At 41.1% G+C, this 19,665-nt stretch overlaps 1 protein-coding gene across 1 annotated transcript in view; it reads left to right on the top strand.

The window, feature by feature from the left end:
• Nucleotides 1-19,665, top strand: part of SLCO4A1 (solute carrier organic anion transporter family member 4A1) — an 82,816-nt gene that overhangs the window by 58,007 nt on the left and 5,144 nt on the right. Inside the window, exons 5-11 of the mRNA XM_020804629.3 lie at nucleotides 1,038-1,149; nucleotides 9,191-9,345; nucleotides 10,412-10,607; nucleotides 12,421-12,586; nucleotides 15,347-15,519; nucleotides 15,943-16,007; nucleotides 18,973-19,121. Coding sequence (XP_020660288.2) covers nucleotides 1,038-1,149; nucleotides 9,191-9,345; nucleotides 10,412-10,607; nucleotides 12,421-12,586; nucleotides 15,347-15,519; nucleotides 15,943-16,007; nucleotides 18,973-19,121 — 1,016 coding nt within the window. The remainder of the gene's footprint in view (nucleotides 1-1,037; nucleotides 1,150-9,190; nucleotides 9,346-10,411; nucleotides 10,608-12,420; nucleotides 12,587-15,346; nucleotides 15,520-15,942; nucleotides 16,008-18,972; nucleotides 19,122-19,665) is intronic.

Genomic DNA, 19,665 nt, shown 5'->3' with positions numbered 1-19,665 from the left:
TTTAAAAAAGTCACAGATCAGCCTTCTAGGGACTTCCTGTTGCTTTCATGTGATTTGCCACTGTTCTCAGTGTGATGCGTTTTGAAGGAATCTGAATACGATCAGTTGCTGGCTAAAGGAGCAAATCACATTCCTCTCTTGTCTCCCTTGTTCTCTCAACATCTACCACAGAGCATGGGGCTAGCATGAGCAAGCATTTAGACCATTTCATCTTCCTCCATTACTAGTTAGAGCCACTTTCTTTTCTTTTTTTAATGTATTTTTTTAAATTTCCAAAACAAATACAAGAATACAAAATACTTACTAATACAATCTAAACCACAGTGCACCCCCCCCATACCCACGGGACCCTTTGGAGCAATACTTTTAATGCAAACCACTTTTCCAAAATTGTATTGATTGTTGTTCAGAGGCTTTCCCCTTTCCTTTCACTACTATAAATGCAACAAATCTACCCCAAATAGCATACAAATATATGAACTTATTCCCCTCTTTCATCTTCAGTTCAGTAGTCAATTGATCATTTAATGCAATGTCCCATACTTCATTATACTAATATTCTAATTTAGTATCATTTTTATCTTTCCAGAATCTAGATATACATATTCTAGCACTTGTCATAAAATTGGAAATCAATTCCTTTGAGCAATAATCAAAATTCTCTCAAAAAATTGACAACATAGCAATTTTAGGATTGAATTCGATATCTTTTCCAAATATATCACATATTTCCTTAAAAATCAGTTTCCAAAATTTCTGAATCCATTTACACTCCCACCACATATGATAATACATATCAGAGCAGCTTTCTCTCTCTCTTTTTTTCTTTTAAAAATAGTAACAGGCCAGAGAAGAGTGCTGAGTTCCGGGTGGGTATGAGTTAGTGTACAGATCTAAATGTCACTCCCCCTCCAAAACATATTGATGAAAAGGAATGGAGGTTGTTTCTGCAGGGCTTTTGGCACTATCATCATTCTAGTCAAATCTTGTGGTTTCCAGACACAAACTGATTTTTGCTGCTAATAATGTGATTTCAGGTTCTCAACGCTACATCGTCATGAGGGTTTCAGAAGTCCATCAGCTGAAAGACGGTAGTCACAAAACAGCCTCAGACCCCGATTTTGGAAAGACAGTGAAAGACCTTCCACGGTGAGCACATCTCCTTCTTACCCGTCTTTTGAGAAGTTCTTTACTGAATCTGTGCTTGTAGCCAGCAAGAATTATCCTAATTCGAGATGAGCACAAATTAAAAAATAAATCATCAAATTTATTTTAAAATTGCTAATTTGTTCATTCATAATTGTACAAATCAATGCCCCTGGCTAACATGAATCAATAAATTTTTAGCAATTTTGGATTCATTGATTTGTTGGATCAGGCATTTAGAGACACCAAAACTGTAGGGAATCTTTCTCTGTCTTTCCTCTACAATCCCTCCAAGTTTGGTGGAGACTGGGTTTCCCCAAGCCAGCTGCTAAAGGAAACTTTCCTGGGGGACCCACTCTGTGGGTGTGTAACTTGGATGTCTGAAACCCAATCTTCACCAAACTTGCAGGACTTGTAGAGAAGAGTGAGGGAAAACGTATCTGTAATTTTGATGTTTCTAGGTGTTTGGGGGCCATTTAGGAGGGTTTTAAAGGCAAAAACAAATGGACAAATCGATTCATCAATTCATCAGAAAAAAAATCATAGCTTCGCAATTTGTGATTCAGTGGCACTGACAAATCATGAATCAAAACCAATCACCATTTTCCTGATTCATGCCCATCTCTAGTCCTAACACTGTGAGTTCTGAAGTCTCTTACCTGTATCTTGGGAACACACTCCATAGCTCAGAACCATTACCTACTGGGGAGTTTTGAGGGTTGTACTCTAAAAGTGGAATGTTTCCTAGCTCTGCTTCACCTCTTAGAGACGTCTTCGGTTTGTAGTCTCCACCTTGAGAGAAGGTTAACTCAAATTTTGTGGCTACCTTTGGCAAAATGTTTGGATTTCTCTGCTTCCCTATGATATTCCTTGTGGCCCACATACCCTGTACTATTTTTTTGTATCACACTTAGTCCGATGAAGATTTCTGGAGAACTCAGAAGCTTGCACAGTTGAGGGAATTGAGTAGGATCTACTAAAGATCCGTTGCCCACCTTGGATTTTGTTTTTGTCTTGTTCTCGTGGACAGCCACAGATATTTCTGCTTTTGCAACTCATAGAGACTACACCTCAGTCAGCAGTAAGGCCTTGTTGGAACAAAGTACCATATTTTTCCATGTATAAAACAACACTTTTCCTAAAACAATTAGAGGAAAAAATGAGGGTCGTTTTACACATGGAAGGCAGCAGGAGGAGATGGAGACTGAGGCAAAGAGGCAGCCATGCTGAGCTGCCTCTCACGGCTGCCCATTGGCTGCTGCTGGTGCTGCCCGATTGCCCCCTCCAGCAATCGTCTCCTTGTGATTGGGTGGCGGTGGCAGTCAATGGGCAGCCACAAGAGGCGACCGAGCGTGGCTGCCTCTTTGCCTCAGTCTCTGTCTGTTGCTGCAGTCTCCTCCAGCACCACTCATGGGCTCAGCAGCAAGAGGTGGAGATGGAGGCAAAGAAGGAGCCGTGCTATTTCACAGAGAAAATGAATCCACTCTGGATTTTAGCTTTAATCTTGCAGGAACTCTCCATGGTGCTGAAGCCTATTCCCACATGAAAGTCACCAGCCTCTATGGCTGAAACCTATTGAAAAAAAGGGACTGTTTCTGGTAGAGACTTCAAATAGTAGTGATTCTAGATTTTCAAAAATTATAGATGGGGGTGGTCTGATGGGATCAAGGGCCTCATAAACATAGCCCGGGGAGTTGATACGCAACCTGAAGGCCACTTTCTGTTCATCTCTGCTTTAAATATTCAGACAAACATGGTCCATAGTACTTATTTATTCATTTATTTATTTATTGGACTTATATACCGCCCCATAGCGCTACAAGCACTCTCCGGGCAGTTTACAATTTTTAATTATACAGGCTACACATTGCCCCCCCAGCAAGCTGGGTACTCATTTTACCGACCTCGGAAGGATGGAAGGCTGAGTCAACCTTTGCCTTCCCTGAAAACCATGCCTCACAGGCTAGTCAATCTTAAGGAGTTGTTTAGAGATAGCTATTCTTAATTCTGCAAGAAGACATTTGAGATCATGCCCACAGCCCAATGAGAAGCCAAGCATGCATACACATGTTTCAGGTAATGCAAGGGACTGCACCCCCAAATATGTTGGTTCCTAAGAACTCAGTGGTTTAGGTATCTGGCTGCAGAGCCAGAGGTTGGGAGTTTAATTGCCCACTGTGCCTCCCTGATAGGGGCTGGATTCAATGATCCATGGAATCTCTTCCAGCTCTGCAGTACTAAGATTACGAAAACTGCTGCATAGCTCAGTGGTTTGGGAGTTCGATTCCCCACTGTGCCTCCTTGACAGAAGCTGGTCTTGATAGTCCATAGAGTCCCTTCCAGTTCTGCAGTTCTGAGATTCTATTCTATTCTATGCATGATTTGTGCAGATTAGGTTATTGAAGACACTTCAGCTTTGTTCTGGAGTGAAATTCTTGACTATGTGCCACTTTCCAAGATTATGACTCAGTTCTTCCAAAAGGAAATTAAATTTGAAAATAGCACTTAATGTCCATTAGGGTCTGACCAAAACCAACATAGCAAAGAATATTAAGCCAGTATCTGTTTAACTCAGAGCTTCGATAATTATTTTTTGAAAGCGAATTGTTCTATGTCTTATTAAAGTGTTAGGAAAGTACCCCATCTCCATAGTTACCTAACAATTTAAATATAATGCTTTTACCTAACATTTTAAATATAGTGTTATTAATTCTTCTTTAATAGTTGAATAATTTGCTGTTTTTAGCTTTTAATACTGTGTTTTTAATTATGTAAGCTGCCTTGGGCTGTTTTATTAGGAAAAGGGCAAGATAAAAATATTTTAAAGAAACAAATCATTACAAGGTGAACTAAGTAACTCATTTACCTACTTTTCTGTTAGTTTCCATTACTTTAAAAAGACAGACCTTAGGATTGATAAGATAATGATATAAAACCCAGAAAATTAGTGTCAAAACCCTTCTAAAAGTAATGTTGGAAAGTAACTACAAATTGTTACATACAGTAAAGCAATTTTGGGCCTACCTGTTACATCAATTTGAAATGTAGTTTCATTACACCTCATTACTGGAAAAAGTTACCACTCACCTGTAATTATATTATTCCTTACTTGTTACATCTAAGGACTGCTTTTAGTTTTCCCACCAGGTCTCTATGTTGTATAGTCGTGCCCCACTTGACAATTACCCCATTTAACGATGAATCCACTTCACGATGATGTTTGTGCAATCGCAAAACGATGTTTGAATGAGGTTTTTTTTTTTTCTTTCTTTTTTTTTTTGCTTAGCAATGATCGGTTCCCTGCTTTGGGAACCAATTTTTTGCTAAACAATGTTTTTTCAACAGCTGATTGGCGGTTTTCAAAATGGTCACCGGCTGTCAAAATGCCCCCCCCCCGCTGTTTTTAGGAGGCATTTGTCGCAAGACAGGCACCGGAAAATGGCCGCCCTATGGAGGATATTCACTTTACGATGAGGTATTTTGCCCATTAGAAAGCATTAGCCAGTTTCTAATGCATTCTAATGGGCTTTTAAATTTCGCTTGACGAGGATATCGCTTAACAGCAATTTCAACGACACGGATTATCCTCGTCAAGCAAGGCACCACTGTACTTCAATTTCAGTTTCACTAGGAATAAACCATTGGTGGCTCTTAGCTTGTTATCAAAGAGCAGTGTGGTGTAGTTGATAGATTCTCGGATTAGAACTCAATAGACTGGGCTCAAATCTTTGCTTAGCCATGGAAACGTCCTGGAGGTGGGATGGCAACACCAAATTAATTCTCGAATATCTCACATTGCTGAAAAACCATATTAGGTTCACCATAAATTGGAAGCAACTTGATAGCGCATTATTAACAGTTTGTTTTCCTATGTTACTGTTATGTGCCATCAAGTTAGAACCAAATTATAGTGACCCCAATATGGCTTTCAAGGTAAATAAGATATTTATGGCTGCTTTACCAGTTCCACCTCGCCAGTGTGTTTCCACAGCACAGCCAGGATTTGAACCCAGGTCTCCTAAGTCCTAGTTCATCACTCTATCCACTATACCACCCTGTGTATCCCTGTTTTCATATAGCCCCCCCACTTAATTTCAAAAGGCCTCTGTAAATCGTCAGGCGGCTCCTTGAGAAAAAAGAGAGGAAGGCAGAAGGAGTAAGAGGTAGAGAGAGAAGAAGAAGAAGTGAGTGAGTTTTCCCACTTTCATTTCCGGGTTTACTCGCTGTTGCACCCTGGTGGCATGAGACCTCCACAAAGGGAATGCAACCCTCGACACTAGAAAGATTAATCTGGTGGTGGTCTGTAAAAATATATATTTCTCCCCCCTCCCTCACCTAACTAGTCATTGGATGGAGTGGGAGTCAAAGCATCCTCAATAGCTAAAGCAACACTGAGGATGGGAGATGCAAGGGGGCAACACCAATGGGTGTGGAAGGAGCTTTGAAGAGAGGCTATAAGATGGATGGGATGGGGGCACCACCTGTATGACCACTGAGACTACGTGACAAACACAGAGTGGGTCTTGACAGGGGGCAACATGCTGTTCCCACTCACCCTCCCAAGATCAAGTTCTTGTTTGACAAAAATTAAGGAGAGAAAATGAAGAACAAAGGAAGATTTTGATCTATGAAAACTCACCTTGAAACATCTGTTTGTCTCTCAAGAGACACAACATTTTCTTCTTTGCTTCTCTCTCTCTCTCTCTTTCTCTTTTATCCCCCCCCCCCCCCCCCGTAGATGTTGAACTAGGCTAACGGGGCTACCTCTGGAGAATTTCCTGTCTACCGTTGTTATGTGTCATTCATATGGAACCAATGCATTCCAGGCTGTTTGCTGATGGACTTTGGCTTGCATTTTCGCTTTGTGTGCCAAAATATCCAAGACGGGGTCTCCAGGTTGCCTGAGGACAGGCTATTATGTAAGGACTGTTAGACACTTCACTTTTAAGAGCCAAGCCCCAAAGGCCTCTGTGCCAGCAGGCCATACTCAGTTTCAGTCTGGAAATAAATTCTCCCAGTTATGTCTTGTCAAAGCAACACTTGGAGGACATAACTAGTTACAAGTACCATGGTTAGCCATAACTAAGTAAGGTTTGGCGATGAGCGTTGCAACTAGTCCCAAGGAGCAAAGTTTGCATTGTTGGGGTTTGTCTTTTATATTTCTATAAATATTCCTATGGTATAATATCAGAAAAACAGTGTTTCTCTCTATTTTTCTGTCTTGTTGGTTAAGACAAGCTCAATGCCTTAAGGTATTTTTTTAAAAAAACGCTAGCTGCTGCACAAGAGCAAAAAGACCAAGGTTTTTATTTTTGTCAGCAGCCGCTGAATTTTGCACAGAACCCGTATATTTTGTGCTTAAAACGTTGTATTTTGCACCAAGTACAAGGTATGTGTTTTTCCACAAAATGCACCTTTTTTGCATGAAAAACAATTAAGATTTATATATTTTTGCAAAAAGGAAACGCTGTCAACATGGGGAAAATGCATGAAGATTCTTTTATTTGCATCCAGCAAGGAGGTAAAATTAATTTGTTTCATTCTCACTTCCAAGAGTGAAAATAAGCCTTACGGCAATCAATAAAATGATAATATCACATAACAGGGTTTTGCCGTCCTTTCCAAATTGTTCTGGTAACAGTCCTCTTGGCTGAAACATTCAGTTTGTAAAATGCAATGCAGGAAGAATATCACAGGCCAGCAGAGAAGTGTGGGAAACTGCCTTATACGTACCGCTTTAAATATTTTGTCCTTTAGCCCCATTTATTGTCAGCTCTTGTTTTTTACATGCCATCAAGTCAACTCTGACTTAGAATGAACAACCTCCAGAATGTCCTGTCCTGTAAACTCAAAGCTGTGGCTTCCTTTATGGAGTCAATTCATCTCATATTTGATATTCTTCTTTTCCTTCTGCCTTCAACATTTCCTAGCAGTGGTCAACGCTGGTAGTAGTCTTTTCCATCATTTGATATCTGATCCTTTTCAATGAAAATGTCAGAAGTTGAACTTGCAGCCTTTGGCTTGCAGAAGCACCTGCTCTGCAATCACAGAATTACAGTCCATTGCCAGATAATGTCGCTGGATAAAGGAAGAAGCTAAGGACAGATAAAGATCAGGCAAGTTGACCTCGTGGGATACTGAAGGAGTACTGGCTCCTTCAGTGTTCCATCAGGATACTGAGAAGGTGGTGACAGAGAACTTATAGAGGTCTTTAGGAAATCTTGCATTCCAAGGCAAGGTAGGATACAAAAGTTCACCCCTGTAACATCAGTGTAGTGTGTGGGCTCAGAACACCTTGTGCCCTCCATGGATGAGTTTGCTGACGCAACGGATCTTTGTTGGACTGGATCTGTGTTGCCTGGTTCATCCCTAAGGTTTCCATCAAGTTGCACGATCAACAGGTCTAACAACTCATTCCAGATGTCCCACTGCATCTGCATAAATTTGACTGGCCTTAATATCCTGAAGATGGGCAGGTAATTGAGACCATCTGAGCCCCCCTGAGGCTCATTCTGTACCCAAGGGAAAGACTCCCAGCTGGAACCGTTTTCTGACTGGAAACACACAACAAGTTGCCACATGTCAGATAAGCTGAAATGTTGTTTTGGCACCTAGCCCTCTAAGAACTCACCCATGCCTTAGGTTGTTTGGGGAGTCTTTAATATATTGTGCCAGCATTTTTCCCCCTGGTGTTGATATCAAAGTATCTGATTTAACAATGTGTGGAGGGGTGTGGGGTTTTGTGGGTTTTTTTTTTCCTCATAAGGGCAGGGGTTTTTTTCAACCACTCATCTGGCACAGCACAATTAACTCCTGAACGTAAATGTCAGTGGACCTGAAGGAGAAAGACATTACAAGATGGAGATCAAATATAAGATAATACTGTATTTTTTTCCTCAATGTGGTACCTTTCAAATATTTTGGACTTCAGCAATAACTCCCTTTGGTCCCTATCATGTTCCCTCCTGTCCCTTGCTTGTTTCACCAAGCAAAGGTACAAGCTACATGTCGTTCAATGGCCACCAGTTGATTACATCAACATTGTCCACTATTTATGACAAAGGTCCAGGCGACATATCATTTAAAACCAAGTAGAAATTAATGTTACAGGTGATAATAAGGTAAAGGTAAAGGTTCCCCTTGACAATTTTTGTCCAGTCGTGTCCGACTCTAGGGGGTGGCGCTCATCCCGCTCTTCAAGCCATAGAGCCAGCGTTTGTCCGAAGACAATCTTTCCGTGGTCACATGGCCAGTGTGATTTAGACACGGAACGCTGTTTACCTTCCCACCGAGATGGTACCTATTTATCTACTCGCATTTGCATGCTTTCGAACCGCTAGGTTGGCGGGAGCTGGGACAGGCGACGGGAGCTCACTCCGTCGCGTGGATTCGATCTTACGACTGCTTGGTCTTCTGACCCTGCAGCACAGGCTTCTGCGGTTTAGCCCACAGCGCCACCACGTCCCTACAGGTGATAATAGTCAAGTCTATATTGTTAACTCTCCACTAAAACAACCTTCTCTCTTCACTCTCAACCACCTCCTCTCTCTCTCTCTCTCCCTCCCTCCTTTTCTTCGCCCCCTTAACTCCACCACTCACCAACTCCTATTGGTGCATGAACTCTCCACATAAATATTAATGAGCAGGGTGAATGCTACAGTTCCAACCAGGATGGTCCACAGTGGATATATCTGCAGGATATTGAGTTGGTGAAGCTGACCCTAGTGTGTTGGATGGTGACTGTGGAAGCACACGAAAACTGCACTGAGTTACCTTGTGCTAGTGTTCTCTTCACGCTAACCTACCTTACAAGATTGTAGTGAAGATTTGAAAGGGGGGGATCATGCACACTACTCTACAGATTCTTTGAAAAGAACCTTTCTTTTAACTGCAAGAAATCAGAGGAAATCCACTAGCTACCATATCAGAAAAGACTTCGCTAAAAAGGGTATTCAAAATAAATATGGAAACAGAATGTACTTCATATTACTGAATATGAGTTTGTTTCAACATGCTTGTTTCCTTCTGTTCTTAAACCCTCCAGGTCAGTACTGCTGCTACTAAAGAACCCAACTTTCATCTTCCTTTGCTTAGCTGGAGCAACAGAGGCAACACTCATTGCCGGCATGTCTACCTTCGGTCCCAAGTTTCTGGAATCCCAGTTTAGCTTAAGTGCCTCAGAAGCAGCTACCTTATTTGGTAAGGAAACAATCACAAAGTGAGACTTCAGGTTGCTTGCAGATTCTGTGAACTGTGTGTAATTTGAAAGGATGAGCATTGTACGGGCTTTGTGTGGAAAGGTCACACGTACAATAGACTAATGCCATCACACAACTGGCTGCGATGGTAGCCACCTTGGGTATTTTTAAGGAGAAAGGCAAGGTAAAAATATTTTAAATAAATATAAATAAATAAATTGTGCTGTGTACACTTCCCAGTATCTTAGCCATCTGTATTTGCCTTTCATTCATGGGAATTTTCTCTCCCAGAGACCTGGAAATGTGCAGATGTCACAGACTGGAGTGGGTCAAATATCTCCTAAAGGGTAGAGGGGAGGTCAGATATAGATCAGATTGGTGGGCACACCTCTAATCTTAGACAATATGTTGTTTGTTTGTTTGTTTGTTTGTTTGTTTGTTTGTTTGTTTGTTTGTTTGTTTGTTTGTTTGTTTGTTTGGTTGGTTGGTTGGTTGGTTGGTTGGTTGGTTGGTTGGTTGGTTGGTTGGTAGGTTGGTAGGTTGGTTGGTTGGTTGGTTGGTTGGTTGGTTGGTTGGTATACAAATCCTCTAGTGCATGCACTATTCTGAGTGGTTTATGAGTTAAAAGTTACAAAGTTACACATTAGAAATTTCAAAGAAACCCACACAGCAATAACAATATAGCAGTTTTAAAAATCACTAACAAAAGAGAAAAGAGAAAAGAAAAGAGAAAACAAGAAAATAAAAATAAAATATTAATATTAACAGCATCTAGAAGACTTTGTTGTAAAAGGCAGCATTAAATAGTTGTTTTCAACAGTCTTCTGAACACAAGGAGGGAAGGAACCTGACATATCTTCACTGGTAACTTGCTCCACAAATGTGGGTCACCACTGAGAAAGCCCGATTCCTCATCTTTGCCTTTCTGCCTGCCCTCAGTGTAGCCACATTTAGCACCATGAGTTGGGAAGAGCAAGTGAAACAGGTAGTTCTGAGCTCTTAGATGGTGGTTATAAAAATAAATCATCCATTTGAGTTTGCTGTATTTCTTCTGCTTCTTTGCAAAGGTTACCTTGTGGTTCCAGCTGGAGGAGGTGGTACATTCCTAGGAGGCTTCATTGTGAACAAATTTAAGCTGCGTTGTTCAGGGATCATCAAGTTCTGTTTGTTTTGCACCCTGTCAAGTTTGCTAGCCATTTTCATCTTTTTCATTGATTGCCCCAATATGCCCATGGCTGGAGTAACACAGATGTATGACGGAAGGTAGGTTGTTTGATAAGTATCTCTCTTTGCTGAAACTGCTGCTTGTCATGTCAGATCAATGAGAAAATGGAAAACATCCAGGGTAAAAGCTAGGGAAAGCACAATTTGTAGACTCACACATTACTGTTACTGGCTTTCTCTTGTTTGTGATCCAGGATACCGATTATGGTTCATTATGTGCCACATTAATTCTGCAAACACATGGACTAATGAATGGGGATGGGCCAAAAGGGAAAAATGACTGTCCTCAAAACTCACAGATACTGGTTTTGGATTCTCTGCAAGGGTCACCTGATATTCTCCTTCCCTCACGTGTTTGTCAATTAATTCTCTTTATTTTGTATTGGAGAAATATTGTTCTCTGAAACAAAAATATTCCTGCCTGACAAGAGATGGCAAATTCTCTGTTAGTCAGATGCATATATGAGCACAGCATAGAATTCCCTTCAGCTGCCTTAGGATGAATGATGTGACTCAAGGACTCAGGAGGAAGAGGGACTGGCCAAGGGGAAAGGCGTAATCCACATCAGCCATTCATCTCTGATTTTGAAGACATAAATTGCTTTGTTCTGGAATTAGGTGCAATAAACAGTTTGCTCTGCAGTGTTTAGTCTTACACTAAATTTCTTTCATTCACACAACAAGTACACAAATTTGATTTTTAATATAACAAAAATGAGATGAGAATCCTGGGGAATTTCTGCCTAGGGAAGCCACATCAGTAGACTTTTAAATTTTTATTTCTTGTAAATGTTGTTTTGGATCATCCAGTCTGAACTTTCCAGGTGCAACTCAGCTAGATGCATTTTGCCATTCGGAATCAGTCTGAAAGTTAACAAAGACTTGTGGACACAGCTGAAAAAATATGCACTGCTGAAAAGTGTACAAAGAAAAATGGGGCTATTGTAAATAACACACAAAACTCTGTTCAAACACTCTTTAGTCAATAGGGATGTTCAACCAATGTGTACAATTCAAACTGTGTGCACAATCAGGTCCATGTTTAGTTTTGTAAATTGCAAAAAGGGGCCGATTCCATCTTGATTTTTTTTTAAATAAATAACAAGTAAAAGTAATGGAACTGAACACAGAAGAGGGAACGGGTTAAAACCTTTGTGGTATATAGATCCCTAGTCTTTATCAAACTTTGTGAAATGTAGAATGGGCTGATTTTTACTTTTGGATTGCTGATGGTGCACAGCGGGGAGGAGAACTAGTTGCAGAGTGAGTTCAGAATTAAGTTTGGCCATGCAAGGATGAGTAGACTTTCTGGAATCAAAACTGTTAAAGGCACAAATAGGACAGTCCGCGTCTCTTTTATCCTTTTTCCCCCGCCCCAACTTTATACTTGTAAAGCCTGGGTCCTTTTTAAAGAGAAAGGTGGGATACAAATCAATAAACAATCAATCAATCAATCATTCAAAGCAAGAACAATCACAAAAGGGTGATGGTACCATGGCAAATAAAGGTTGGTGTTGCAATATCCTTGAACTCTGCAGTGACAACACAGTGGGCACTATTTTAATCTCTACACAATGCCCTAGATGCGGGGTACAATTTCAGGGAAACTGTAGCTAGCATAAGGAACTCTGGGGCATTGTACCCCCAAAATGTTATTTTTTTTCCTAATCTCTGGGTTACAGCAATCTAGGGTGGCTTACTTGTCAGTTTTAGCTTAAGACCTGCAGGCAGTGCAGTAGATAAATACATCCTGGTTCCGCCAATCTCTATGCTTTGTTCTACTGTTTTCAAGAGCTGAGGTCTGAAAACCCTACAAAGAATACTTCCTTACTAACTGTCTTGTTTTGTTTAGTGTCTTACTAGAAGGGCGTCCCAACCTGTCCGCCCCTTGTAATACAGCATGTGGCTGCCTGCGAGAAATGTACAGTCCTGTATGTGGGGATGACAACATCATGTATTACTCACCCTGCCATGCCGGATGCAAGAAAGTGTCAACGAGTCACAACAGAGAGAAAAAGGTGTGTTTTGAATATCACTTCCATCTTTTCCTATGTTCCGTTGTGTTGACGCCAACATCCTGTTGATCCTTCACCAAGGTTTGAAGAGCACTAAGATGAACTCTGAGACACCAAGTGTACAAAGAGTGGTGATATTTTGGGGGGCAGCATTTTCACAGAAACTTAAGACATGGCCGCACACCAACAGAGACAATGATAAACAATAAGAACATAGAAAAACCCATGCTGAGAGGTGAAAAGCGGTGTTCCCCAGGGACCGTTGCTTTTCAACCAGTTCATAAATGACCTGGAGACAGGGATAAGCAGTGAGGTGGCCAAGTTTGCAGATGACACAAAACTTTTCTGGGTGGTGAAGACCAGAAGGGATTGCGAAGAGCTCCAGACGGATCTCTCCAAACTGGGAGAATGGGCGGCAAAATGGCAAATGCGTTTCAATATAAGAAAATGAAAAGTAATGCACATTGGGGCAAAAAAAACCCCACAAAAACCTTTATTTATCAGCTGATGGGTTCTCAGCTGTCTGTGACGGATCCGGAAAGAGATCCTGGTGTGCTGGTGGACAGCTCGATGAAAGTGTCAGCCCAGTGAAGAAGGCCAATTCCATGCTAGGGATAATTAAAAAGGGGATTGAAACTAAAACAACCAACATTATAATGCCATTGTACAAAATGATGGTAAGGCCGCACCTTGAGCCACACCTCAAAAAAGACATCATGGAATTGGAATAGGTGCAGAAGAGAGCGACTCAAATGAGGACTGGTCTGGGGCACCTCCCTTATATGAGAAAAGGCTACAGCATTTGGGGCTCTTTAGTCTAGAGAAAAGGTGCCTAAGGGGGGACATGATTGAGACATATAAAATTATGCAAGGGATGGATAAAGTGGATGGAGGGAAGCTCTTTTCCCTCTCAGGTAATGCTAGAACCAGGGGACATCCATTCCAATTGAGTGTTGGGAGAGTGAGAACAGAACAAAGAATATATTTCTTGACCCAGCATGTTGTTAGTCTGTGGAACTCTTTGCCACAGGATGTGGTGATGGCATCTGGCCTAGAGGCCTTTTAAGAGGGGATTGGACGGATTCCTGGAGGAAAAGTCCATTGCAGGTTATGAGCCATGATGGGGATGTACAATCTCTAGGCTTAAAAGGAACGTACCTCAAAAGGCCAGATGCAGGTGATGGGTATCAGGAGACAGGTATCTAGTTATCTTTTTTGTTCCCAGAGGCCTCTGGTGGGGCCACTGTGAAATACAGGAAGCTGGACTAGATGGGCCCTTGGCCTGATCCAGCAGGGCTCTTCTGATGTTCTTATGCTGAGCCAATCCAAACAGTGGCTAAACATTTGCATCCAGGAAGTCCACAAGCGAGACATGTTCACACTACAGGCGGCAATTTTTTTTTCTGTCAAGCACCACATTCCTTACGAATTAAGGTGCGAGGGTGACACGAGGGTGGTGATGGATGGAACCAAAACCTCTAGAGGAAAGAAAGATGGCCCATTTTCTTGCTTGTTACTCCCTGTAATGACAAAAGGATTGCAACAAACACTAGAGGACTAGAAACCTCTTTCTTGATATATTCCTCGCCTTCTTCAGAAATGCTGTATATGGAGGAACATTTTAAAATGGTAGGCCCACCTTTTCTGTAATCGGGAGTTGAACTACCCTGAATTCTCCCAACCGAGTTTGCAACTACACGGGCCAATAGTATGGGAATAAAATAGATGCATCTGAATTTTTTAATCACTCAACACAAAGGCCAGTTCAAATCAGTTTGGCCCTTTTTACTCCCAAAACAGTGTCTTTTTCTCTGCTGCTGGAGGCGTCTGCTTTTTTCAAGCTGGAGTGATATGAATTGTGCAAAAAAACAATTCTGCTCTTTGGTTTTCCAAAAGGATGGATGGCATGATTGAGTAGCATTCTGGTGACATCCTAAGATGGGTATGATGTTTCATGCAGCGGAAATATCCACCCTCCACAATCTTTCTCCCCAAAAGTATTTTTTTAATGAACTGCTATCTGGATAGGTCAATGTTAGGACTACCGTTCCCCACTGTGCATCCTAGGAGAGCCAGCCTGTGTGGCCTCGGGCAAGCTGCACAGTCCTAGGATGTCCCCAGAAAGAGGAGATGGTAAACCACTTCTGAGTACTCTCTACCGAGAAAAACCTGAAAGTCAGAATTCACTTGACAGGATGCAATTATTATTACAACACTAGATCACCTTATTATTGCATTGATATATTAAGATTAGCACTAGATCACCTCTAGACAGACAAGAGAGAGAGAGAGAGAGAGAGAGAGAGAGGTAAAAGCCAATATGCAATGGAAACAACAAAATAGGCTGAAAGTCAAGCCACAGCAAAGCCAAATTGCTCTGATTCGGCTTGCAAGTGTCGTTTCAGCCATAGTTGAATGCCTCTTTCTGCTCCATGTGTAAACTAGACTTTCGTGAGCTGAGGAAAAGATGAAGGATGTCTGTTCCCCTGAAGCCCTTTGTTCAGTGTCCTAGATTTCTTTGCTAGACACCTTTCCGATCTACTCTCTCTATATAACCTCAGTTTTTGTTGTTTAGTTGTTAAGTCATGTCTGACTCTTTGTGACCCCATGGACCGGAGCACACCAGGTCCTCCTGTCCTCATAACTTCAGTTAGTGGTTTAATTTATATTAATCCAGGATCTATGTCGATAGAATTGTGTTCTGGCAGGGGGTGGACTTCTTCTAAATTAGGATCCCTGTTTTTGTTGTCTTTGCTTGACCAGGTTTATCACGAGTGCAGTTGCATCCTGGAGCATGGTGCCCCTTCATCAGGTTTGGCTACAGCTGGAAAGTGTTCCTCATCATGTGACAGAAGGACCCTCCTCCTGGTTTTCATTTTTGTTGTCATTCTCTTCACATTCCTAAGCAGCATCCCAGCTCTGACAGCTACTTTAAGGTAAATCAGAGGAATGGGGCTTCTGCATCTGAAGCATGAGGCCCCTCCACTTTGCTAAGATCACAGTGACATGCACTTTACTTAACACTGCTGTTTAGTATTGGCAAAGCTTGGGGGGAAATGCTTACCCCTAATCTGGGAGTGCTAGTCCATTAAATTAACTTTTCTAAGTTCTCAGCATTGCCTATGTGGTCACATGTATGCCAGCTGCAACTGGTCCTGAACAATGGCGTAACAACAAAACTTTGATCTATCATGTAGTGGGACTCTTTGACATTATTTCAGTTGCATCAAACATAGATATTTGTGTCTTTCTCTGTTGAGGCACATATTGTGCTGGCATCTGAGAGCTGTTGCTCATTGATCCATGCGTGAATCGTTCCTGCTTGCCATTGTTTTCAAATGTTTCTTCCTCCGTTCTAGGTGTGTTTCAGACCGGCAACGATCTTTTGCACTTGGGATCCAGTGGATCGTAGTGAGGACACTAGGTACTGTCTCTGATACTCTACTTTTGCTATAATTGCTCCTCCATGTAAATTCATGTCACTTCTGGATATGTTCTACAGGTCTGTAGCAGTGCAAACAGCGCCCAACCCAAAAGTGCCATTGGGACCTTAGAGACTAAAGGACACATTGACTCTTCATTTTTCATATGGAACAGTGCAGGCTGCCATATAAACAAAGTGGTCAAGTCACTAAGACAAAAGGAATTTGAAAGACTTCAGCCCAAATCCTTTTGGGAGAAAATGCAAACAGCAAATTATTGCCCTCACTCTTTACCACCCTTTATTGGAATGTCTATGGCACAACCTGTAATGTACTGGTTGCAAAATTGTTTAGGCAACAGGCACCTCAGCAAAAACTGCTTATTTTAGTGGTTCCCAACCTTGGATAACCCAGTCATTCTTGGACTGCAGTTCCCAGAAGCCTTCACCACCAAATTCGCTGGCAGGTGTTTCTGGGAGCTTCAGCCCAAGAACACCTGGGTTACCCAAGGCTAGGAACCACTGGCTTACATGATCACTAGAGGTGTGCAGATTTGTGCAGAATTCCCTAGGCAGCACAGCTTGGGGCACTTGAAAGTTGTAGTCCAAGGACACAAACCTGCACTCCTTGAATTATTACCCATATATTCATGGTTATTTCCATCCCAGTTCTGGCCCTCAAATTATTCAGATCAGAGACCTATTTTTAGGTCAAACATGCACTGGCGGGACTTAAACTTAGTGTGACATCTAACAGTTTGTCCCACTTAATGTAGTGCCCTGAGAGGTTATGGACTGATTTTTGTTCTTGACTCCAGTTTTCTCCCACACTTGTAAGAACAGATTATCTTATTCATTTCTTTCAGAGCAGGGGAAAAAAAATTTCTAAGAGAATTCCTTAGTTTGGCTTAGAACAATCGCTCAAGTCTTTTAAGGAAGAAACTGGGTAAATGATAAATTCATCCAAGGGAGGGTTTAGGGGAATCTAATTTTTTGTGTGAAGGTTCATTATTTATATAGTTGTACTTGATGCCAAAGAAGTCGGTTACTGTAAAAGTAGAAATGCAATTACAACCTAATTTGGGAAGAACAGATTTATCATTTGTGATTCCCAGGACATTTTATTGCCTGGGGTCAAAGTACCTAATAATGTCACTCCACCCACATGGCAGTTGAATTTTACTTTGACATAGGCAACAGAAGACCATGGTTGACTTTACTGTGGGATGGCAGCTTAGCTTTGACAGGCAGGCCATGTAGCATTTTATATACAGCTCTCTCTTTTTGCATCTCAGTTCCGCTTTCCTCTCATGCTCCTTCTATGTAAGCCTGGAAACAGATTCCAGCTGTGTAATATCATTCTTCAGCTTCCAACACTGTCAGCAAAGGAAGTGAGAAAGCAGAGATGTGAAGACACCTTGCTAATTTGCACATTCTCTGCCTGTTACGAGTTCATTAACCCTCTCTACAATTTTTCATCTCTCAGTCAAGAATTAGACAATGAGTGTTTGTCTTACTAAGGGTCCCCACAGTCTTCAGAAAAATGTTCCTGTGCACCATAACTGTTGGACTCTTTGTAAAGCAAAGCACACAAAGAGAAAGCAAGCAAGATTGGTTGATTAACAAAAAGATACAAATAACCCATTCAATGCTTTCAAATCTTAAAATTCCATACAGGAGGATAGCAGCTGTTACGATTCAGTTACACAATTTGTATATCTTACAAAAAATGTGCAAACACATTCTTGCAAACACACAAATGTTTGACACCGACACTCGATATCTTTTAGGCAAGATGGAAAAATGGGCATTTTATTCTTAACAAGCAAGGATTTGCATCCCTATTAAAAAGCCACAGTCATTATTATCATTATAATAGACACATCAATGCCTTTTAAAGAAAATAACAACATTGAGATCATTTTGTAACATATAAGAAATATACCAAAAAATGCAAAATATTACAAAATATAGAAAAACAATAAAAACAATGAAAAATCTACCTCAAATAAATAATGATAAGGACAGGTAATTGGGATCGTGACACAATTGTTCTTCTCAGACATCTTTTCTGTAATCTCAGATGGCACTACAACAGAAAAGTTCCCACTTCCTCATCATCCCGCTCTATTGCTACCATGTGTGGTGGTGGACGAAGAGAAGTACAATGAAAAAGGAGCCAGAGTACAACTTCTACAAGGCCTGCCATGAACCTGAAAGACAGCTGAATTGCTTAGGAGAGTCTTTTGCTCCATTTTGTAGTAACTCCTTCCCGAGCATCATGCAACTTGAAACAAATCTTGAAGCACTCCTCCAAGCATTGCAGCACATAGATCCACTTTTGGGATTAGATGCTAGGATGTATTCCCAATCATGGTGAGATGGTGTGTCCATGCCCAATGCAAATTTGGGCTGAAGTGTCAGAGTACCCCACAGCTCTCACATTCAACAAAGGCAGAATCTTTGAGATGTCCTTAGATTCACCTCATTGGACCTAAACATCAGAGAGATTGCTTTGCATTTCTGGCGTGCAAGACTCCACTCCGCATATTAGCATATTTTAAAATGCTAAAAAGAGAGCCCTGTGTTGAGTTAAAGATGAACAGGCTGCAAACTTTCATTCACTCCAGGAATACAAAGTACACTGTTATTCAAGGGAGTGTACTATGTGCATATAAAACATTGATACTAGGGCTGGTGTTTTGAAAGACATCATAAAATGATCTAAGGAGGTATTGTCTGCCTGAGTCTTCCCTTGTAATTATTTCCATTTCAAAGCTCACCAAACCATCAATAATGGGGGATTCTAGAACAAATCTAACTCCAATAATTACAAGGGGAAGCATCCTACTGATTTTTATGGAGCTAGGATTGCCAGATGTCTAGAATTATCTGGGACAGGAGGTCAAGAGTAGTCTGAGATAAGTATTTTTGGCAGCATACATTCTTTATTTCTCTCTTGATGTAGGTGGCATTCCAGGACCAATTGCTTTCGGGTCTATGATAGACAGGTCATGTCTCCTCTGGCAGAACCAGTGTGGTGAACAAGGGTCTTGCTATGTGTACCAGAACTTTGCCATGAGTCGATACACACTGATTGCTGGTCTTATATACAAGGTAAGGCAAAAAAAAAAATCGTTTACCACCAGCACTCCAGCTTTGTCTCTACGGAGGTCCACAAGATATGTGGCCCAGTCAAGGTGAACATCACTCCCACCATGAGCAAAAGTGAAGCCGCCTAGAGTGGTCGCAATTGACCAGATAGGCGGGGTATAAATGGAAGGAATAAATAAATAAATAAATAAATAAATAAATAAATAAATAAATAAATAAATAAATAAATAGATAGATAGATAGATAGATAGATAGATAGATAGATAGATAGATAGATAGATAGATAGATAGATAGATAGATAAGATAAGATAAGATAAGATAAGATAAGATAAGATAAGGGTAAAGCTGTGTCTGCATTGTACAAAACACACTGAAGTGTGTGTGCTGCTCATACAGCTTCACCACAGAGACAGAGATTACATAAATTAGAGAACTACAAAGGACAGCAGGATTTTATTCCTTTTCACAGAGATCATTTGTGCAATTGCAGAAGGGCCATTAAGTAGTGAGATTTGTACCACCATTTTTTAAAAAAGGGGGGGATCA

Source organism: Pogona vitticeps, chromosome 4 (assembly GCF_051106095.1).
Source record: "Pogona vitticeps strain Pit_001003342236 chromosome 4, PviZW2.1, whole genome shotgun sequence".
In the NCBI taxonomy this organism is placed as follows: Eukaryota; Metazoa; Chordata; class Lepidosauria; order Squamata; family Agamidae; genus Pogona; species Pogona vitticeps.
The sequence above is the reverse complement of the archived record's forward strand: the minus strand, read 5'-3'. Positions and strand labels throughout refer to the sequence as shown.